We start from the raw sequence: 21,628 nt of genomic DNA, 5'->3' as shown, positions 1-21,628 counted from the left end.
TAAGCAGTTAATAATGGCTATATAATTAATTATTAATTAATTCATGGTTAAAAATTATCAGTAAAAAATTAATAATTAATTTTTAAACGTTAGTTAATTAATATTTTTCAAGCTTTAATTGATTAATGATTTGAAACATTAATGAATTATGAATTTCTTAAAAAATAGTAAATTATTAAGCATTAATTAATTAATAATTAATTTTTAATTATTGTGCGATAAATTTTAACGGTTATTTAAATTATAACTTGCATGTATGCATTTTGCTTCAAGTTTTATTTATAAGCTTTAACGCCGTGCGCAATACAAATTTTTAAAAATTGTTTACCTTTAATTTGCACATTCGATATGCTGCGTCATACCTATAGTTATATATATTTTTATAAATATATGCTATATATAATTTTCCATTTTCTACAAAGGTGCAGGAGCACATTTCAATAAACTTTTGCTTACAAAATTAAACAGAAAAAAAAACGATTTTTTTTTTAATTTGAAATATTTTGTTAATTATGAAAATTTAGCAAACGATTTTTTTTAAATTTAGCATAATTATTTTAGTTGCCTTTTGTCTATTTTTGTAAAATTTTTGTTACATATGCATTTTTAAATAATTTTCGCACACCTAACCTCTTGCAAGCTTAGCTTTTGAATTAATTAATAATGCTTCAATACACTTGTTTTTGTTTTCTTTTTGTCAATTTCCGCTTCAGTTTATTTGCAAATTGTCACAATTATTTTAAGCAGTTTTTTTAATACAGTTTTATTTTCACAGTTACATCACTTTTGCGTTGCCACCTTGTTTAATGCTAATGCCTAAAATTCAAATTACTTTCGCATTCATCATATTCGAGTATTCAAAATCGTTCCCAAAAGCCGCACTTTTCATATTCATTTTTACTTTCATTAGCAAGTCCAATTTCCCATATTTTTTTGGCAAATTTGGTTGAATATTTTTAATTTTTTTATTTTTATTAAATTTCGTTAATTTTATATAAAATTCATATGCTTTTTTTAATACTAAATTTTTACATTTGTTTGTTTGTGTGTATGCATCTATGCATGCATAACTTAATTGTCTTTCTTGCTTAGTTTCATGATTTGTTGTTGCTTTCTCAAAACTCAAACACAATTTCTACACTTTCTATACAATTCATTTGATAGTTTTCTAAATGCTATAATGCTTTTCAGTTGCAAACGATTTATGTGGAACTTAGGTGAACAAATTCATTATTAACTACAAATTTCTTACAGTTATATTGCCTACATATATATTTATATATATATATTGTATATACATATATGTATATACTATATATGCATTTATTTCTCTATGTGTGCAATATTTCAATGTATATATGTATATGTGTCTTGTCTAACTTTGAGTTGCATTTTTAATTTTCTCTTTTGTTTAAAGATTTTTCAACTTTTTTTCACTTTTCATTAGTGTTGAAAATGTTTCTTCTAAACGCACAGCTACAAATTGTACTGGTACAAAAATTATTTACTTAGGTATGCTGGGTGTGTGTGCTTTACTAATACATTTACGGTATTGCACGTATACCATCGAGTGTCGATCTTAATATTAGACTGCCTTCGACCCAGAAGTTCGGACGATCAATCATATTTTGCCAAAGAGAGAGCTCCTTGCCTGTTGCATCCATCCATTCGACGGGGCGTCCGTAGCTTTTGCCTGGAAAATAAAAAATTTAAATTCATTTATTCACAATTTAGTTTGAGTGTCATCTTTTATATAAACATTTGTTATAAATTTCGTAACTGTTACGGTGTTCAGCTCAAAAATCCATGTACAGACTAGCTTTATTTGAAAAAACAAAAAAAAAAAATACAAAACAAAAATAATATTTCCTTAAATTCTAAACTTTGATTTGTTAATGCCATTTTTGTATTTGATTTATTCAAATAAATTATTGTTATAAAAATATCCGACAGGTGGCAACTATTTTCAAAAAATGTGTTTAATTGAGCGAAAGTTTTCGTGTTTAAGATTGAGTCATATATTGTCATACAAAACAAAAAATAAATAGTTTTATTTAATAAAATATTTTTAACCAGATGGCAACTATACGTAAAAATATTTGCAACTAAAGCTTTATTTGATAAAAAAACAGAATTTCCTTAAATCCCAATATTTAATTTCATAATACTATTCTAATATTTGATTTATTGTAATAAATTAGTGTTGCAAAAACTTCGACAGGTGGCATCTCCTTTCAAAAAATTTGCTTAATTGAGCGAAAGTTTTACTGATTGATATTTAGTCATTTGTAATAAATTAGTGTTGCAAAAAATTCGACAGGTGGCATCTCCTTTCAAAAAATTTGCTCAATTGAGCGAAAGTTTTACTGATTGATATTTAGTCATTTATAGTCATACTCAGAAAAAAATTAACTTATTTTATTAAATTAAAATTTTCAATCAGGTGGCAACTATTCGCAAAAATATTTTCATATAAAGACTATAAAAATTTACTTAAACCATTTACGTTTGCCACCTATATTGGAAGCATTCATTCCTTTTATCTACTTCCTCAAATAATATTTTCAACCCTTAACCTCTTCTTTTTCAGGTTTTTATATTCTCTCTTATTTTCCGCTCAAAAATAGCATATAGTTAGCTTATATTAAACTTTTTAATTTCAAACCGTTCGAGAGCAAAGAGATTAATAAAAAAAATTAAAAATCCAAAAATCATAGAAATATAGATAGAGAGCTAGAATCTCGACTGTAGCCATCATTCTTTTTAAATATAAAATCTATTCTAAGAATATTTTCTTACCTGTGCCCAGTGAGAAGCGCACACCGCCGAGGAACTCATTACTCGCCAAACGATCGTGATCCCACACCGTTAATTCCAGCGCGCGTTCGGACAAATCGTCCAGCGATACGTCCTCATAGATGAAAGTATAATTCCAAGTGGGATGTAATGAGCGTTTCACAACTGGCGTTTTTTGTTTTGAGCTACGCGTACGGTCGGGCAGCAAGTAACTGTAAGGAAAAAAGTTTTGATTATAAATTTATATATACTACATTTGTGGTTAATTACCAAGGACCCTTTAAAAGAATAATATACAAGGAGTCTTTAAACTCAAAATAAGCTCTATAGGGCACATTATAGGATTTAATACTGAGTCTGCCTTTTAAGGGGGTTATAAATGTGTATGATCCTAATTGAGAAGTGTAGTAAATATCACCATATTAGGAGAGAATCTCGGGCTTCATATGGGCTAAAACTTAACCCCATAATGCAAATTTTTTTTGGAAAAGATCGGTCACCGTTTTCATACATACTGGATTTGACTTTTATCTGACTGTTTTGGCTTTGGAAAGATCATTTTAGCTAAATAAAATTACTCAAATGTAACAAAATGAGTTCGCCTTTGGAGAGACTGGTGTCCTAATGCATCGCTTCAATGGCTTAGAAGATATATCTAAACAATATGTACTACTAGCCATGTTGAAATAGGATTTTGTTGATCTAAAAATAATATATTTACAGATCAATCTCAGAACTAACATCAGTAAATATAAAAGAGCACCAAATTTGGAAGACTTGAGATTTATGTTTCTTAAAAACAAATAAATATTCCTCTATTTACTTGATCTTTCAAAGCCAGAAGTACAGCTATTGCATTAACCTATACCGATTGCTCACTTTTGAACTATGGATTAACCATGATTACTTGTAAATGCCCTGTCGGGGACCGAGGATGATAGTAGTGCATTGTAGGAGAAAAATATCTGCAAAACATTGTTGCATAGCACAAGGCTTTCCTGTTCCCAACTCCTCCCCTCTCTCTTTCACTTTCCTTGATATTTCATTTAATTGAGTTACCTACCTTTTACAGAAAGCATCACAAGTGCCGTTCACTTTAATCGGACTCAAATGTTTCGCCTCCTTCACGAGCACATGCAGCTGACCGCCTTTTGTCGAGCGATCGGAACGTGACGCCACCGATTTGATGCTACCAAATTTACGCAGATTTGAACTACCGCTGCTGGTGGAGGCACTACGCATAAAGCCGGGACGCACCATCTCTGGTGGTATATACTTCAGCCCGACAACAATATCACCACGATACGTGGCTATCTCATCGAAGGGTTCACTCTGCAAAAAGAAAGCAATAAAAAAATGAAGAAAATTTCACGAGTGTTAAAGCTTGGCACTTACCCGCTCCTGCAGCAGATACCATTGTGATTGTGGATTATCGAAAACTTTGCCCTGCAAACTCACGCTTACTTCACCGAGAAAATCATTGCGTCCAAACATATCCGAATGCCAGACGGTGAGCCACAAAGTGCGTGACTCCAAGCTTGAGATGGGCATGTGGAAACGTAGTATTTCATCGAAAATCGGATTGAGTGTGTGCTTCTTGACTTTGGTTTTACGTTTGCCAGCCTTCGATTTGTCGGGCAGCAGATAGACCTGCGTTGTCCAAGAGAGAGTATATAAAGTTAGAGCAAATGTGTTCGTTTATTATTCATAAGTTAGTTTACCTTCACATATGGATCGCTGCGATTGCGCTTCACATCGACGGCAGCGAGATCTTTGCAGCGCACCACATGTATCTCCAGCGCGCCCAGTTTATAGTTGTATTGCATGCCGAACTCAACCTGACCTTTGACTACCACTGTGCCATAGCGTCCCTCACCGGCGCCAGAGTAAACGCTGGCCATGGAATCCGAGCGCAGCTAATGGGTGAAAAGACAGGCAAATAAAAGGTTAGTGGAAATGGAAAAAACTGAAACATATACATATTTATGTATATGTATATATGTATATATATAATATAATAAGTAAATAATAATAAGGTAGTTTTTCTAGTATGAAAATTATTTATTTTTATTAACAAAAAAAAATTAAATATAATATATGTAAATATGTAAAAAAATGTTTATTCAACTTAGTTAATTTTTAAATATTTTTTTCATATTTACTATTTAAAAAAATGTATTCAACCACTTAATGAAAAATTCCGAATCCACAGCTGTTTTCCGCGTGTTAAAGTCAATAAATGTGTATGAAAGAAGAGTTCTCGTTCAATGCCTTTACATAGTTCTTTGTTTCTTGTTGTCATTTATACTCATACATATATTCTTATACATACATAAGTATGTATACTTATATGTATGTACATAGATACTTATGCACATTTGCTCTCCTAAGTGAATAATCACGGCGAACTCAGTAGCGTGCAGCTGCATCTGTTATTTATGACTTTGTATTAATTCCCTCATTCGTCACAACAATGCTTTGGCTTTTGTGAACGTTCGCTGTTTTCAATGCAATGAGAAAATTCTTCTTATCTTCACGCTTTTCATTCTTAAATATTTACTAATCGTCTATTAGTCAAACATGAAAGCAGTGCAGTGCTGCTCTTGAAAAACGATTAAGGTATGACTAAACACGAAAGAACTATAAACTTCGGCTGTTACGCTTGACTTATACCCCTTAAAGAAAATTTCTATAAGTGTATGACGTTTTTCATTTTAGGACAACATTTTTTCAAAAACAAGAAAAAGCTTTGAACCGGTGCTACTGAACCGCAGATACAATACCCTTTCCAGACAATCATTTGATTTGTTCAGTTTATATGGTAGCTATATGATATAGTGGTTCAAACTGAAAAATTTATTCGAAAATTGTGGCGTGGTATTCGGTGCCAAAACTCTTGACAATTGTATAAAAAATTTCAATGCAATAACTGGATTTTGATCGTTCAGTTAATATGCAGAGAATACTATAATGGTCCGATAATGGCGATTCCGACAAATGATTAGCTTTTTGGGGAGAAAAGGGTGTGTGAAAAATTTCAAATCGATATCTCAAAAACTAAGAGATTAGTTTGCGTATTTACAGACCAAAGGGGAGCAGATGGACATGTCTAAATCGACTCAGCTCGTCACGCTGATCATTTATACATGTCTTTTATGGGATGTTGTCTTCTGAGTGTTAAAAATTTCGTTGCATTTCAGGGTATAAATATAAGATCTGGACAAGATATATAAAGATGTGCGGTTTTCAATGAAGCCATACTTTTTCGGAGTTGGTCTTTTGAACAGCTGTTACTTGATTTATAGTCACTTGGACTTATCGGACTTATTTCGGAACAACGTTTGAATCGAAAATTTTATCTGAAAATCGTGTAATTTTATTACCAAACGGTTCGTACAACATAATCACCCAGCAGAGTCGGTAATTCGAGCAATCCTGAGTTGGTTTCGCACCACGTTTACTCTAGTAGGTAATGTGTATATTCAGAGACGCTACTGTGAAGCAGAGTATCGAAGAAGACCCGGTTAAGCTCATGCGCCATCACCCATAACAATTAAAGCCATCCACTTTAAGGAAGATCGTAGCAACGATCCTGATTTTTACAAAAAAGTTTTGTCCAGCTATACAAGTACAGACGATTTTCAAACCCGGGTTTTCTTTTTACTTGAGTAAATAAATACTTTATAATTCTTGTTTTTAGCCTTGGCTTATAAAACCAAGCACTTTCAGAGGGAATATTTTAACTCTCTAACAGTGAATGCAATTTTTAACAATTTTCTTTAGAAAAATAAACTTGAAACGTTGCCGCTTTAAAAAAAAAGATTCGTAAAAAACAGAGATGATCACAGCAATTTACCTTTCTTACTGTTATTCAATATATCATATGTAGTGACCTAGGAAGAAACCATATTTTGGACGAAATATGTACTTCTCAAAACGTGTTACTTCATTTTGTTTGAGATTTCAGGACTTTTAAGACACAACAATTTTTAAGAAGGACTTGAGGTGAATTTTGAATTTTTTTACTGAAGTCTACTATTTTTTTGTGAAAAGCCAAATACAGTGTGACAAAAAAGCACCCGGAATATGTAATTAAACTCCCCGGGTAAATGATATTTAAAAAAAAATTTGGTAAAACTATCCTTAATTACCATGCCAAATATGAGCGCAATCTGTAAAACCGGTTTGTTTACAGCAGCTGCTTAAGTCGATACACTTCAGTAGGGCATTGCGATTTTCACAATGGATAAAAAAATCGAACAAAGATTTGTCTAAAATTTTTCATTTCTAAAAAAAATTTCTAGTGCGGAATCATAGCGAATGTTGGAAAAGGCTTACAGTGATTCAGTTTTATCAAAAACACAAGCCAACAAGTGGTACAAAGCCGGTCGAGAGATCGTTGAGGACATGCCTCGTTATGAAATATCTTCGTTCGACCTCTTCAACCGATGAAAATATTAAAAAAGTGAAAGATCTGGTGCTTGAAAACCATCAGACAGGTATAAGAGAGATAACAAGAGAGCTCGACATCGCTCGCGAGTCCGTTCGAATGATTTTGGTTATAAAACGTGTTCTTGTTCGACTCGTTCCGATAGAGTTGATTTTTTTTTTTTTCAAAAAGATCACGATTATGACCGAATTTAAAGCCAAAAAGCAATGAATACCATCGATCAACCACCGTATTTAACAGTTCTGGTTTTGTATGATTTTTTCTTATCACCCAAACTAAAATTTTCGCTGCGTGAAACACGTTTTCAGTCGATCGAAGAAATAAAACAAAATGCGCTAAAGAAGCTGAAGGCCATCCCAAAAAGTGGACTCGAGGCCTGGAAAAATCGTTGGCATAAGTGTTTTACATCTGATGGGGATTACTTTGAAGACGACAAAATAAGTATTAATGAATAATTAAATATTTTGCGTTTTATTTACAATTCCCGGGTACTTTTTTGGCACAATATACATATATTGGAAATAAAATGAATATAAAAAAAATTGCTTTACAAGGCATTTTTATGCAACTTAAACTAAATCTGTGTCTGTAAGACGTACTAATATACCCGTGGATAAGTAGTATATTTAGAATAAGATCAATATTAATTATATAACCTAAAGATAAACTAAGACTACCATATATAAATATTTTCGAATCAAACATGTAAATAAAAGTTATGAATTAGTCAATACAACTAAAAAAATGAAATTTCTACTTACACCCAAAGAGCTGAGGCTATCGCGATTTTGATGCATCGCCACCAAACGATCGATATCCTCATCCGATTGCGCCGGCCATGTTTCGCTTGTGCCGCTGCCACGTGACTGGATCGGACTGGCTGTGGACTCATTGCGTTTGCCAATAACTGGCGATTTATTGGATTCCTCGGCGGCAGCTTTGGCCTCCTCTGCAAGTGAACGAAACGAAGACAAAGCCAAATCAGTAAACAATTTAATTAGTCGTAAATGCCAATATAAGCACTTACATATGTACATATGTGCACACGAGTGCATACGAGTATTTGTATAGTTAGTTAGTAATGAGTAAAAATAGTTGTAATTGCAACAAAGCACTTAACGCGTAATGAACATACACTTACATACGTATTTATTTATGGGGAACGAATGTGGAAAAAACGCTGCTGTTGTGCATGCAATCAAGCGTGTATATAAATTTAGACACATGTTCATATGTATATATTGGTTATGTGCACCCAAGTAGCATTGATAAACGGCCGCACTCCCAAAAGTCTATACTTGCGCTCCTACGGCGACGATTGTGCAAGAGCAGCAAATATTTAAAGAGGAAAAAAATAAAAAATAAACGTGTCTTACAGCCGGTTTTCTATTGTAGGTACATATAGACGAGTGTATGTACAAGTATGTACTGTTATAAACACTTTTCGTTTCGCGCTTTGGGTTTGCACAAACTTGACTTATCTTTTTATTGTACGAGTATGCATTACAATAACAACTGAAACACGCTTCATTCGAAACGCCAGCAATAGTTAAGTAATTAAAATAAAGTGAATGTGACACGAGACACGCTTTCGGATATATCGATTATGGCTGGTCAGCGGATAGTGACCATTTCTTATGACCAAACGCGGTAACGGTGCACCATTGTACTTATTATGCAGTGTAGACATTTCTATATTAACATGTAAATGGATGAATCAAAAATTAGTACACATATATGGCGCTTATGGCTTGAGAGATAATAGGCTCAGTTTTTTCACAAAATTTTTGATCAGTGTCTCGATGGCATATTTCTCATATTATCGACTACGAATTTAAAATTCCTGATGGCTGATTGATTGCTAAGAGAAAGCTGTTAATTGTATGCAATATATGTATATATAAAACGAGAAAAAAATGTTAACTGCGGTTGCGACGAAGCTAGAATACCTTTTTGCATTTGAAGAAGTATTTCAAATACTGAGTTACTATTTCGCGAATATACAGACAGACGGGGAGGCGGACATGGCTAAATAAACTCGGCTCGTCACGTTGATAATTTATATATACACTTTATAGGGTTTTCTTCTGGGTATTACAAACATCATTGAGCCTGTTCAGGGTATAATAATCTGAAAAATGTGGTGTAGTGGTTAGGGGAATCTAGATTCAGTACCAGTTTCCAATAAATAAAAATGTTTAGCTTAGTAGCGATAAACGATCAATGGTGATGAAACATCAAGACTTCTGATGTTCTTTTGTCGGGAAGAGGAATTCTATACAATCTAACGACTGTTCAGAGGCATCCTAAAATGTATAGAATCACCATTTGTACAGTAAAAAAATGCTACCGATATCGAAAAGTGGGATCAGGTATTATCCGGACTTTGCACAAAGCGCAGGCGACCATTCGTGGGTGGTTTGCTGACTTTCTAAGATGGAATTACGAACGAAAACATAAAAGAACGCATAAAATGATTTTGGAGGACTGAAAAAATAAGTTAATCGAGATAGTCGAAAACTCAAAAATATGGACCATATTTTTCATGTTTTTTTGGGTGGTTGAAAGTTCTCTTCGAGCTCAAAATCGATAGAAAACAAAAAATAAAAAATTATTCTTCCGAATCAATTTCATCACCTTCAAAGCAATCCCCGTCCGCTAAAAACACACTTTTTCTAACGCTTTTCTAGTCCACGAAAAGTCCGTATAGGTGTTTTTTTCGGTATAGCCTTCAAGACCGTCTTCTATTCGGTTTTTATTTCTTCAAATGTAACAAAAAAAGCATTGGTCTCTTCAATTTGCTGAATAACTAGAAGTCGCTTGGAGCCAAATCTGGCGAATAGGGTGGTTACGGAACGATATGCGTTGAGTTTGAGTTAAAAAGGTTCGCGGATAACCATTTTATATACATATGGTAACATGGTGCAATGTCGTAATGAAGGAACCAAGAGTTATAATTTCGGCCGTTTCAGAGGAATAGCTTGTTGAAAACTAAGTATGACGCTCAAATAGTATTCTTTGTTGACAGTTTGGCCGGCGGACTGAATTCATAGTACACGACACCACGATAATCACTTGAATTTAATTTTATTTATTTATTTATTTATTTAGTAAAGTCTATTTTTTTTTTTAATTTTTGACCACAGTATTATGAAAATGTATCAATTTACAATCATCATTCATTGCAAATGAACCATTCGACAATTATCCGAGTGAACTCTATGCGATGAGTCAATTCCAAAACATGGAAATACACAACAGTTAACTGGAAAAGTTATCGCTTTTCTGGTTTTGGTTTTCCGGATCAAGCCTCCAGATAGTCTTTACTGCTCTCAAAATTGAGGTCAAAGCTCACTGGAAAGAGATTTTGCGCCACTGTAAAGGTAATTGTCCGGAGCGAAGCCTATTTTTTAGCAAAAGATAAATTGCAATATAAAAATGGCTTCATAAAAATCGAGAATCACCGATGGAAGTGGAGAATCGTCGTCAATTTCGATGGATTTTCTTAACGAGAATTGAAATTATTGTTGAAATCAATCTAAATTAATTTTTAAGAAACTTCTATTTATTTGTTAACAATACTTTAACAGAGAGCATATATTTGTGGATTTCTTGTATTTCACTTTTCTTTTAATGATTTCAACTCTATATATTCATTATGCGTTTACTTTTATCCAACATCAGACACGCCCATTACTGTAAAGCTTTGATTCATATGATTGAATATCATAAAAGTAGATTCATATGCTGTACTTTCTTTCTTCTCCTAACTTGATCTATGTAAAGATCTGAGTTTGACATAATTGCAGCATATATGCATAGGATAGTATGATATTTAAACTAACATTGGGAATTCTCAAAAAGTCCCTCTATACTATATAGCATTTTACAGAAAATTTTCTTTATATACAAGTATTCTCGTCGTATTATTCCATTTGTTAGTAGGAACAGCTCATACTGCCGTCATCGTCACAACAAAAAACAATAATAATAATAATAGCGCTTTAATATCACGAGTTCATTAACTTGATAAGAGCGATAAGATATCTGAAAATAGTTATTTTTCCCAACTGTTGAAGTAGTTGCAGGTCAAGGCAAACTAATTCCCCAATCAAACACTAAACATATTAACAATATTAATCTCAGACACATATACATACATATATACAAGCTTTTTATTAAAATTTTTATATATTTGCAGTGCTTAGAATAAACAACAATGATTTTACATAAGCAACTATAATTATATGTATAAATAACGACCAGTCTGTATATATGTAAATAAAGTGTTTGAATGTGTGCCATATTGGTAGTCATAAAGTTATATATTTTATAGTTAGTTTATGGCGAGAACTGGCTTCGATGAGGTTTCGCTTTGATAAAGCAATCATATTTGAGAGTGACAGAGTTGCTATATATATGTATGTGTGTATATAAATTTATTATCGACTATATTGAAGGAAGTGGTATTTTATTCGTTAATATTAATATATATTAATTTATGATGTGAAAGGTGTTTGGATAGCAATAGTTGATATAGTTTAACACATACAATATAACAATAAAATGTTTGAAATTAAGATGTTTCAAAATTTATTTCTGAAATATGGCAAAGTTTTCGATTCACTTACAATTTCAGGGTAAATTTTTATAAAGTATTAATTTTAATTACCAGTTTTAAGTTAATCACCTAAGAAAACAAGCATCTTAGGAAGTTCGACAAATCTTCCAACTTCTTGTCGTGAGTTTGATTGACCAATGAAAAGTTTTAAATTTCTTATGATTACAATATTACAAAGGTGCTAAGGTATCCAAGCTAAATACTGACAACAGTTCTTACACCGTTATCTACATTATAACTTATAATTGGGCAGTACATCGAGCGATATATGTAGATTCAGAAATCTTTATAAATTAAGATTATGCAATTATGTTATATAGTAAATCAGATAAAGGTTTATATAATATCAGATAAAGATTTATAGACGTGTGCTACATAATTTTTGCTCTGCATCCAATATTCGGTCGACTAAATCGCTCAACAGAGTTGGCAATTCGAGCAACAATGAATCGGTTGCGCACCATTACTCTAGTGGATAATGCCCACTCTCAGAAACGTCTCTGTGAAGCAGAGTATTGAAGAAGACCCGAATGAGTCCATCCACCATGGGACGCAACAATTGGAGTTATGCTCAGCCACTTTATGGAAGATTTTGTGGAAGGATGTTGGTTTGTGGGCTTACAAAAACCACATTGAACAAGTATTGAGGTGGAACGACCATCAAAAGCGTCGTATCTTCAGTGAACGGACCCAAAACTCACTTTTGGTTGAATGAGTACGTTAATAAACAAAATTGTTGCATTTGCAGGATGATAATCCGGAAGCCATAGTTCAGAAGCCGTTACATCCTTAAAAAGACACAGTTTAGTATGCGCTATGGAGAGAGGGAATCATTGGTCCAAATTTCTTCAAAAATGAAGCTGGCAATAAAGTTACAGTCAGTGAGAAACCCTGTAAAACTATGATTAATGATTTTTACGTGCTTTGAAGGATGCTGATGTGCACGACTTTTGGTTCCAACAATCAATTTTTTGAAGGAAACTTTTGGTGAGCGTGGCCTCCGAGACGATGCGATTAAACACCGCTGAACTATTTTTTGTGGGGTTATGTGAAGTCTTTTGTCTACGCAGCTAAGACGGAGACGATTAACGCCTTGGAAGGAAATAATCAGTGCGTTGTTGTAAACACACCCCAGTTGCTGCAAAAAGTGGTCGAAAATAATTCGGCATCTCTGCTGCAATTTATTTGGTCACCTGCCCTAAAAACATTCTTAAAATATATTGGCAAACCCTTATCTTGATAATAAAGCTAAATTCTGGGCCACATCATTGAATAATATGCGTTTTATTTCTTCTTGAAAACCACATGCCTAAAAACACTCTTTAAAATGTCTCGTTTATCAAATTGTTTTCCAATGGTTCCCCAAAAGATTTTTTAGTGATTGGGCATCGACGTCATCTAACGGAAGTTGGTTGAGTCGAAGAAAGATAATTAGAATATTAAAGGATGACTACGTTTTAAGGTTAGCCTAAAAGATGGACGGACGGACGAAAGGATTTTAATCGCTTCTTTAATTTGCTATTAGGTAAATGATCTGTAACCACCAAGAAAAAGTTAACAGAAAATCTCAGAGTTAGGTACAATAAATAAAATTTTATCAAATGGGGATTCACTACTTTGACTGTGTATGATATTGAGTAGGCGAGACTTTTCGTATTTTGTCAACAGATGTCGTTGCAGTAGTACATATATCTCCAGTGCTACCAGTAACATTGTGTCATACCATATAATGTTGGAAAGGTGAGATTATAATCTTCATTTAACCGATAAAATAAATTCATGGAAGTTGAAAAAAAGTTACATCTGTTCAAAAATGAGTGAAAATTATGAAGAAATTTGCTATATTTCAAAATTTTTGTATAAAAAGGGAAGAATGCCACAAAAGCCACCAATGAATTTTGTGAAGTTTACGGAGACAATGCTGTATCAGTTCGTGTAGCACTTTCCGTTCTGGAAATTTCGATATTATTTAATATCATATTTATATTGAACTATTGCAGACATGATTCAAAAATTTAAAAATATTATTTTGATTATTCTTCTAACATTTTTTTGTATTTATTTTCTTTTCCTCAATCTCTCTCTTTCTTCTCTCGCTTCAATCAGTAGCTTGAACTATTCAACTTCTTGCCGACCCTGCAATTTCCGTCGTTTTTACTACCATAAATAGCACTTTGAAGAGCACTAGAGCATTCAGGTTAATATCAGCTTTTGAATTTTATAGAGAATCGTAAAAAATTAAACTCCTCTTTTCTAACAATAATAGCAAAATAATAGCAATGCCAAATTTGACAACTTCATTAAATTCATTGCATAAATTTATGCGCGAAAAGTATAAAATTTGAAATCTATCGATGCTTGATTACTGTGCCAAAAGTTACGAACGGAAATTTACGATGTTAGCAAAACATAAATTCAAAAAGTGCTATGATGCATGCATGAATAAGTGCAAAATTGCTTGGTGGAGCTTGTGAGAACTGTTACCTAGAATTTCAGTGGCGAGTAAGTAATTTGCAATTTGCAGCTACTCATGTTTTTATAGACTATACGAAAACCATAAATATGATATAATTTGTGCTGTTGAATGTACTCATAAAATATTTGTGAGTTTACCGAAAATTTATATTATGAGCATACATCAATATTTGTGCGTGAGGAATTTAATTTCGGTGCACTTTACGTGCTAAACATTCCGCTTGCTGCTAAGCTACGAGTACAGTGATTCGCTTGCGGTCTCACCATACCCATGTGAGTGTGGGGTGGGGTTGTACCTCCTCGCTTGTGGACCTCAGCTGTTGGCGCGAGTAAAGGTGGCCGGCGCGCCACGAAACTGCAAACATGTGGCGCATTCAATTCGTCCTCCTCGAGCGTCTCGAGGAAGCGATCTGAATTGGAGCGCAAACTATCGTCCCATGTCCAAGCGCGTGGCTTTAGCTTCAACAAACCACCATTGCTGCTGCGGCGCCGATAGACTAATGCAGTGGGCGGCGGTGGCTGCGACGGCACATTACACGCGCCAACTACTGGCGCACTGCCGAGTATGATAACCCCTTCGGTAGTTTTAATTAGTGAGTGCGCCTGTTTAGTAGTTGCGAGCTCATTCTTTGGCATACTTTGTAATTGTGTAGTTGCTATGGTTGGCGTTGTGTCAGCCAAGGCTGCTGGTAGTTCAACCATGTCTCTCTGTTGCATTTCATAAATGTATGCAGCGAATTTGCCATCAATGTCATCATCTTCCTCCGAGTCATATGGATAACTACCTGTGCGTCTGTCACAACAGCAGCAGGGTAAACAACACCAGCGCCAGCACTTCGCTGCACCTACGCGCTTACGCCAACCAACGCGACAGGAACAACACCTCGGCCGCTTTTGTTTTTTTGCTGGCTCATTCCAGTAATCTTTGTAACGGTTGTGCGGTTGGGTGGCGCGTTTCCTGCGCGCGCATGCACAGCGGTTGTAGCACAGTAAGCGGCGCCACCAGCGCTTTCTGCTATGACTGCGGTGCTTTTGTAGTGTTTGTTTCGACGCCGTTGAAGCGGTGGCTGTGGGCGTTGTAGTGTCGCGTGTGATGATGCTGCCGCAACTGCTGTTGCTATAACTGCTGCGCTTGCGATTCAGCGATGAATAATTGAAATTGTTGTTGTCCGTGGTTGAGGAGCTCGAGGCGCGTTCTAGCGCCACAGTAGTGTAGGCGGCGTCACCCGTTCTTGTTGACGCCGATTGGTTTTTCGTGTGCGCGCCAGTTAATTTTACTTTTGTTTGTTGTGTTTTCGTTGGTTTTGTTTTAACCTTTGTCTTGTTTTTTCCGTAATTGTGTATGGCAGGCATGGGCTCAGTGGCACTAGCATCTATACGAGCGCTACCGCCATTACCGTTAGCAGCGCTCAACGCGTTATATTGCGCATCTTTCGCTTTCTTACTTTTCGGACGTAATAAACGCGTAACTTTTTTCATTTTGGGCTTAAGTTGCGCGCGCGCGCGGTTTATAGCAGAGCGCGTATTTGGTAGTTGAAATTCGGGTCAAATTCATTTAATTGAGTTCATAGCGCTGATATGAAGACATAAAGGGTCTGTTATTTTTTAAGAATATGTTAGCAAGCTGCTTGTGTTTTGTTGTTTTAAGCACAGCGCGATGGTAAACAAGCGGAAATCATTAAAGAGTCTTATAACACGAAGCGTACATACATATGCACATATGGAAGTAATTCATAAACACACTTTGAGGTCTTGTAATATTTTGTACTTTTGCAAAGCTCTACAAACTAGTTAAAATATAATTAGTGCTCGTGCTGCTAGAATAAGATTAAGGTACGATCATCAATCTCTTTTCTAGAGCTTTGCTCTAATACACGTGGTGTTAAATGTTGGTCATTTCGGTAACACATAGCACTAGTAGCGGTAAATTAAGTGCTCATGATTTCTTACGAACATTTTACTCGAGTTTAAGGTCAAAGAGATCGTAATTACATCTCGTGCTGGAAAAGCTAATGACTTCAGAAAATCTCACAAAAGCAGAAACGAAATATTTTGTTTGGCAATACATTTTGCTTAAATAATGTATGTAAAAGGTAGACTCGTAAGCATCTAATTATTCGCAATAAAAGTTGTGAGTTTTGATTTGTAACGAAAATTAAAATTGAATCAGTAAGATATATTTATTAAACTTTTGTAGACCAGGCTCTGTTACAATATTAGCCAAAGATACCTGAAGATCGGAGATATGTAAATAATGATCCCCTTTCTATATGAATCAGTCCTAAAATGAAGTATGTATGCCCCAATAGCTACCACGAACAGCGTACGAATACACACCGCAGAATGGTGTCAAAGTAATTTTAATCAATCAATAAATATAATGAAAAGAAAATTGAGAATTTAATCTGGAAGTAAAAGGAAAGATACTTTGCCTTTCAATCTGCATTATTTTTAGTTGCTTGAAGTGTAATTTAAGCAAAAAATGAAATAATCAAAATTTTGAAAATTCTTGACGCCTGATTCCCAAAAACTACTCAAGCCACTATTTTACATGGTGGAGATTTCCAAAAATATAATGTATACAACTTAGTGTACCTATATTTAAGTGAGGTCATACGACGTTTGACCTCGTGTGTGACTTCTGAAGGTTCCCTTGAAGCTCTTTAAATAGTAAAACGCAAAATTAATGAAGCTTCTAGAAACCCATATTTCTAAAATTTTCAGTTAACCTCAAAAAAGTAACAGAAACACTCAATAAAATATAACCCTTTGGTTTTAGTGTTTTATCTCAGAAAATTTTATCGAAAACTTCTTTAGAAATGATGCTTCAAATATATGTATCACTCAAATATTCCCGTCTTACCTAAGGCATTAGGTATTCACCTAACAAATTCTTTCTAGATTGGTGTCTCCACTTATTTGGGTGTGCGTTTGGGCAAATATTTAAATTGGGTAGTCGAAAAAGTCTTTTCGTATTTTGTCAATAGATATCGTTGCAATCGTATAGCTCCATTGCTAAAAATCACATTGTGTCATACCATACAGTGTTGGAAAGGTGAGATGTTAAACTTCATATATCCAAAACAAAATTAAATTCGGCGAAGTTGAAAAAAAGTTACAGTTGTTCTAAAATGACTGAAAATTATGAAGAAATTCGCTATATTTTGAAATTTTTGTATTATATAAAAAAGGGAAGAATGCCACATAAGCCACCAATGAAATTTGTGAAGTTTACGGAGACCATGCTGTATCAGTTCTGCACAACAATGGTTCGCTCGCTTCCGTTCTGGAAATTTCGATTTACACTGTTGAACGGTTAACACTGATAGAATAATGTCTCTAGCGGAAAAATGGCAAAAAGTGGTCGACCAAAATGGTACATATTTGTTTATTTTTGTAATATTAAAAATTAAAAAAAAAAATTAGTTGAAGTTTGATTAGAAATGCGAAAAGACTTTTCCGACTACCCAATATGTATACTACAGGTTTTGGAACTAAGATCATTTCGAAAGTGAACTGAGTCGCAAATATCTACCTTTTTGAAGCGGGCGAAAAAATCTTATTTGTACGTTTTGTTTTGAGTATAAGGCTTATTTTTTTTTAAAGTACACTTCGCTTTTACATCGAAATTCACGGGCAAAACATATTATTTTTTGGTGTAGTGACATACAAGATTTTAATAAGTAATAATAATTGAAGAGCTCAGTTTGAAAAGGCATTAATTTTGCATTTAGTCATTGACCCAACTGAAAAGTGAGGTTAGGTCAGCCTAAAAATAATCTACAAAACACAAGTTACACAAATTGGCGCTTAAATAATTCAGCACTAACTTCAACTAGTCTACAGCAGTACAGATTTCAGTTCTTCTTTGAAGTAACGCAAAGAAACTATGACCGCTAAATTAAAAAAATCGGAAAGACTGCCAGTTAAGCTCATTATAAGCATTGTCAAGCTACCTAAGTGCAGTTGCATTTGAGATCAAGGTAGATTTTTTATCACCAAAAAATGTGCGTTATTGCTGCGTGTGAATACAGCTTAAGGCTGCGTTCGTTGGTTTTTCGGTATAACATTTTTCACATCTACAACGCTTATTTCCGTTACTAAAGTGGTTGATTGCAATATGAAGGTCTATTTTATTATAAAGCTGTTGTTGCATATTATTTTCCAAGAATTCCATAAACATATGTATTTGAATAATGCGCTTAAAAGCTACAACGATGTTATTGAATGCGAGTACATTTTTTATTAATAGCACAAATTAACGGCAAATCATATCAATTGCCATTGTACATTTAACCTTTGAAGGTTTCTTGTTATTGCATGAAAATTAAATTAAATGAATTAATTTGCTTTACATTTCTATATATGGTGACTCAGCACAAGTTTCATTGAAATATGCACGGTATGCGGTGGCAAAATTTTTCAAAAATTAAAAAAAAAATCTGATATTTTGTAATATGATTTTTTGAATTTTATACAGAATTTTTAACCAAAGTGTTGTATTTTAAACTAGTGAATTTGTAGTTGAATTGTTTTTATATTTTTTAGTATGAAGTTTTTCGAATTTTACATAATGAAATTTTATAAAAACAAATATTTTTCCAAAGTATGGTAAAGTAGAGAAAACTTCATATCTGTGTTTGTATTAGTGAAATTCGTTAAAAAAAATTGCAAATAAATTTCCAAAAATGCAATCTTTTATTTTGGAGTTATTTAATTCAAATCTGCGGTGGTTTTAAGCATAGTTGTTTTTAAATTTGTATACACAATACAGTCATACATACACACATAAACGCTTTTATATGTGTAATGCATAGCACTCCGCAGGTAGTGGCGGTTTCGAGGTGAGTGCCTAACAATACTAGCGCATTTGTACATACATATATACATTTAAACACACATGCATATATATATATATATACACATATTGCATTCAAATAATGCTTTTAAAACGGGGATTTGGTTTTTGCAGCAATGGCACTGCAGTCACTGGCTTTTTGGTAAAATTTACGCGTCATTTGTTTTGGGAAGAACGTGAGTTTACTTCGTGGAACTTAGCATCTACCATTATACTATAATATAATGTATATAAGTACTGTATGCATTGAAAATGTTAAGTGGTTTACCCTTAAGTGAAATAAAGAAGCTGAATTTATTGCAAAATGGAATCAAACTTTGTAAAGATATAATATATACCGCTGATATTATTTTGTAGGTTAACCGAATTAACAAGGATAAGATGGTGTTTAGGTTAGGTTCGGTAGATGACGCGTGAGTCGTGTATAATTTAACAGCTCAACTTGCTCAATTCAATCGACCTACTGAGCGTACTATTCTCAACATCATCATCCATTTTGAGACCCAGAACTCATTATTGGATAATATTCGAGAAAATATAGCAGCCGTAGCTGAGAGTGTACACGAAGATGGTGGAGATTTGAGGTGAGAGCCGTGCCGAGCCGTGACAATTAAAGCCATTCAAGCTTCCCGAGCTACATCGCTTCGCACTTGGGCTTGAAAAATTCCAAGATGATCCGCCATTTTCGGCCAAATTTTTCTGTGTTTTTTCTAGAAAAAAGTAGGAAACTTCGAAATGGATCACCATTTACTATTAAGTTTGTCACGAAGTATGTATGTAACACCCAGAAGGAATCGTAAGAGACGCTATTATATAATATTTTATAGTACAATGATTCATTTGACGACCTGAGTCTATTTAGCCATGTCCGTGGGTCTGTACTAGTCCCTAAATTTTGCACATGTCCTTCTCTCACCTTAAAGCTGCTCATTTGTCGGAATCGCTGATGTCGAACCACTATGGGACATAGCTGCCATATGAACTGGCTAATCAAACTAAAGTTCTTGTATGGAAGAGATGACCGATAAAAATCTGTTAATAATCTTTTATGTTATCAGAAATGCACCTGTGATGGTTATTATAGCTTCGGTGCAGCTGATTTTTTCTGTTTTTCTTAACTTTCAAATCCATTTTCCAAACAATTTTAAACTAACTTTTACCTCTACCGAACTATATCCCAATATCAGCAGTACATACGCAGATTTACCGTAATAAAAGCGAAATTTTTTGTAGGTCAAAGCCAAATTTATGGCATTTTAATTAGGAGTACGTGATTTTTTTATGAAAGCGGCGTATTCAAATTATAACAAAGCCAAATTATATTAAAATTTGCTGGTAGTAAATGAACCACTTTCGAAAGTTTCTGAACAATGCTCCTCAGATTAAGAGCAAAACCGAAACGTTCGATTGTTCGATTTTAATGTGTGCTTAGACCAAAAGACCGTAAAATAATTGTAGGAAATATTTGCATGTAAACAAAAAATGGCAAAATGGAATAAAACTAAATACACGCCTCGTAACGGCCCCTAATGCTTGGTAATAAAATTTATGTGCTTAGAAGAGCGTGTGAAATGCCTATTTAACTAATGAATTGGTTTCGAATTTGTCGAACAAGTAGAGTGAGATTGCAAACAAAATAACTGTTTGTATAAAATATAAATATTGCTGCATATATGTACATACTTATGTATACGTTTATATGTAAATAGCAGACGAAATATATGCTTGCTTGTAAATGGACGTAAATTCAAATGAAAAAGAAAGTATGAAAATTAAAATATCAATGCAAAAATGAGAAAAGACGAAACAAAGCAAACACAAAAAATTGAAAGTTTAGACACTTTGGAACGCGTGAATAAAAACAAACAAACAAACACATATATATTTATATACTATATGTATTCATATGCCTGACACTTTTGCGATGCTTCAAGAGAATATTTTAACAAATTTCTATGCGCATAAAAGCCACATACTTGTATGGATTGTTGTTTTAGCATTCTAAAGTATTAAACGTAAAAAAGAAATGAAGTTACAGATTTGAAAAAGTTTAACTTCGGTTGCACCGAGGCTATTATACCCTTAACAGGTGCTTTTTTGGCAGCATGAAAGGGTATAAAGAGAACTTTATCTTGATTTTGATCCATTGGTTTGTAAGACAGATATATGCCATAGGTGTCCGATTTAAAAAATTTTTTCGAAGATTTAACCGCTGCTTTCAACAAAACTTTGTGCTAAATTTTGTGTTGACATCTGTCAAACAAAAATGGTTTTTATATAATAACAAGAATTTTATCGTTCAGTTTGTATGGCTGCTATATGCTATAGTGATCCGATGTTGAAATTTTTTCTTACATATTTTAGCATTGTTTTAGACAATAATCCGTGCCAAGTTTCATGATAAATTCTCGACAAATAAAAAAGTTTT

General features: G+C 33.8%; 1 protein-coding gene across 1 annotated transcript in view; it reads right to left on the bottom strand.

The window, feature by feature from the left end:
• Positions 1-544: 544 nt before the first annotated feature.
• Positions 545-21,628, bottom strand: part of LOC120773612 — a 138,558-nt gene continuing 117,474 nt past the window's right edge. The window contains exons 12-17 of the mRNA XM_040102649.1: positions 8,008-8,195; positions 4,518-4,712; positions 4,192-4,446; positions 3,860-4,128; positions 2,800-3,008; positions 545-1,693 (exon numbers count right to left, since the gene is read on the bottom strand). Coding sequence (XP_039958583.1) covers positions 1,545-1,693; positions 2,800-3,008; positions 3,860-4,128; positions 4,192-4,446; positions 4,518-4,712; positions 8,008-8,195 — 1,265 coding nt within the window. The 3' untranslated portion in view covers positions 545-1,544. The remainder of the gene's footprint in view (positions 1,694-2,799; positions 3,009-3,859; positions 4,129-4,191; positions 4,447-4,517; positions 4,713-8,007; positions 8,196-21,628) is intronic.

This window comes from Bactrocera tryoni, chromosome 1 (genome assembly GCF_016617805.1).
Source record: "Bactrocera tryoni isolate S06 chromosome 1, CSIRO_BtryS06_freeze2, whole genome shotgun sequence".
NCBI lineage: Eukaryota > Metazoa > Arthropoda > Insecta > Diptera > Tephritidae > Bactrocera > Bactrocera tryoni.
Note: the sequence above shows the minus strand (reverse complement) of the source record. Positions and strands in the feature narration are given on the sequence as shown.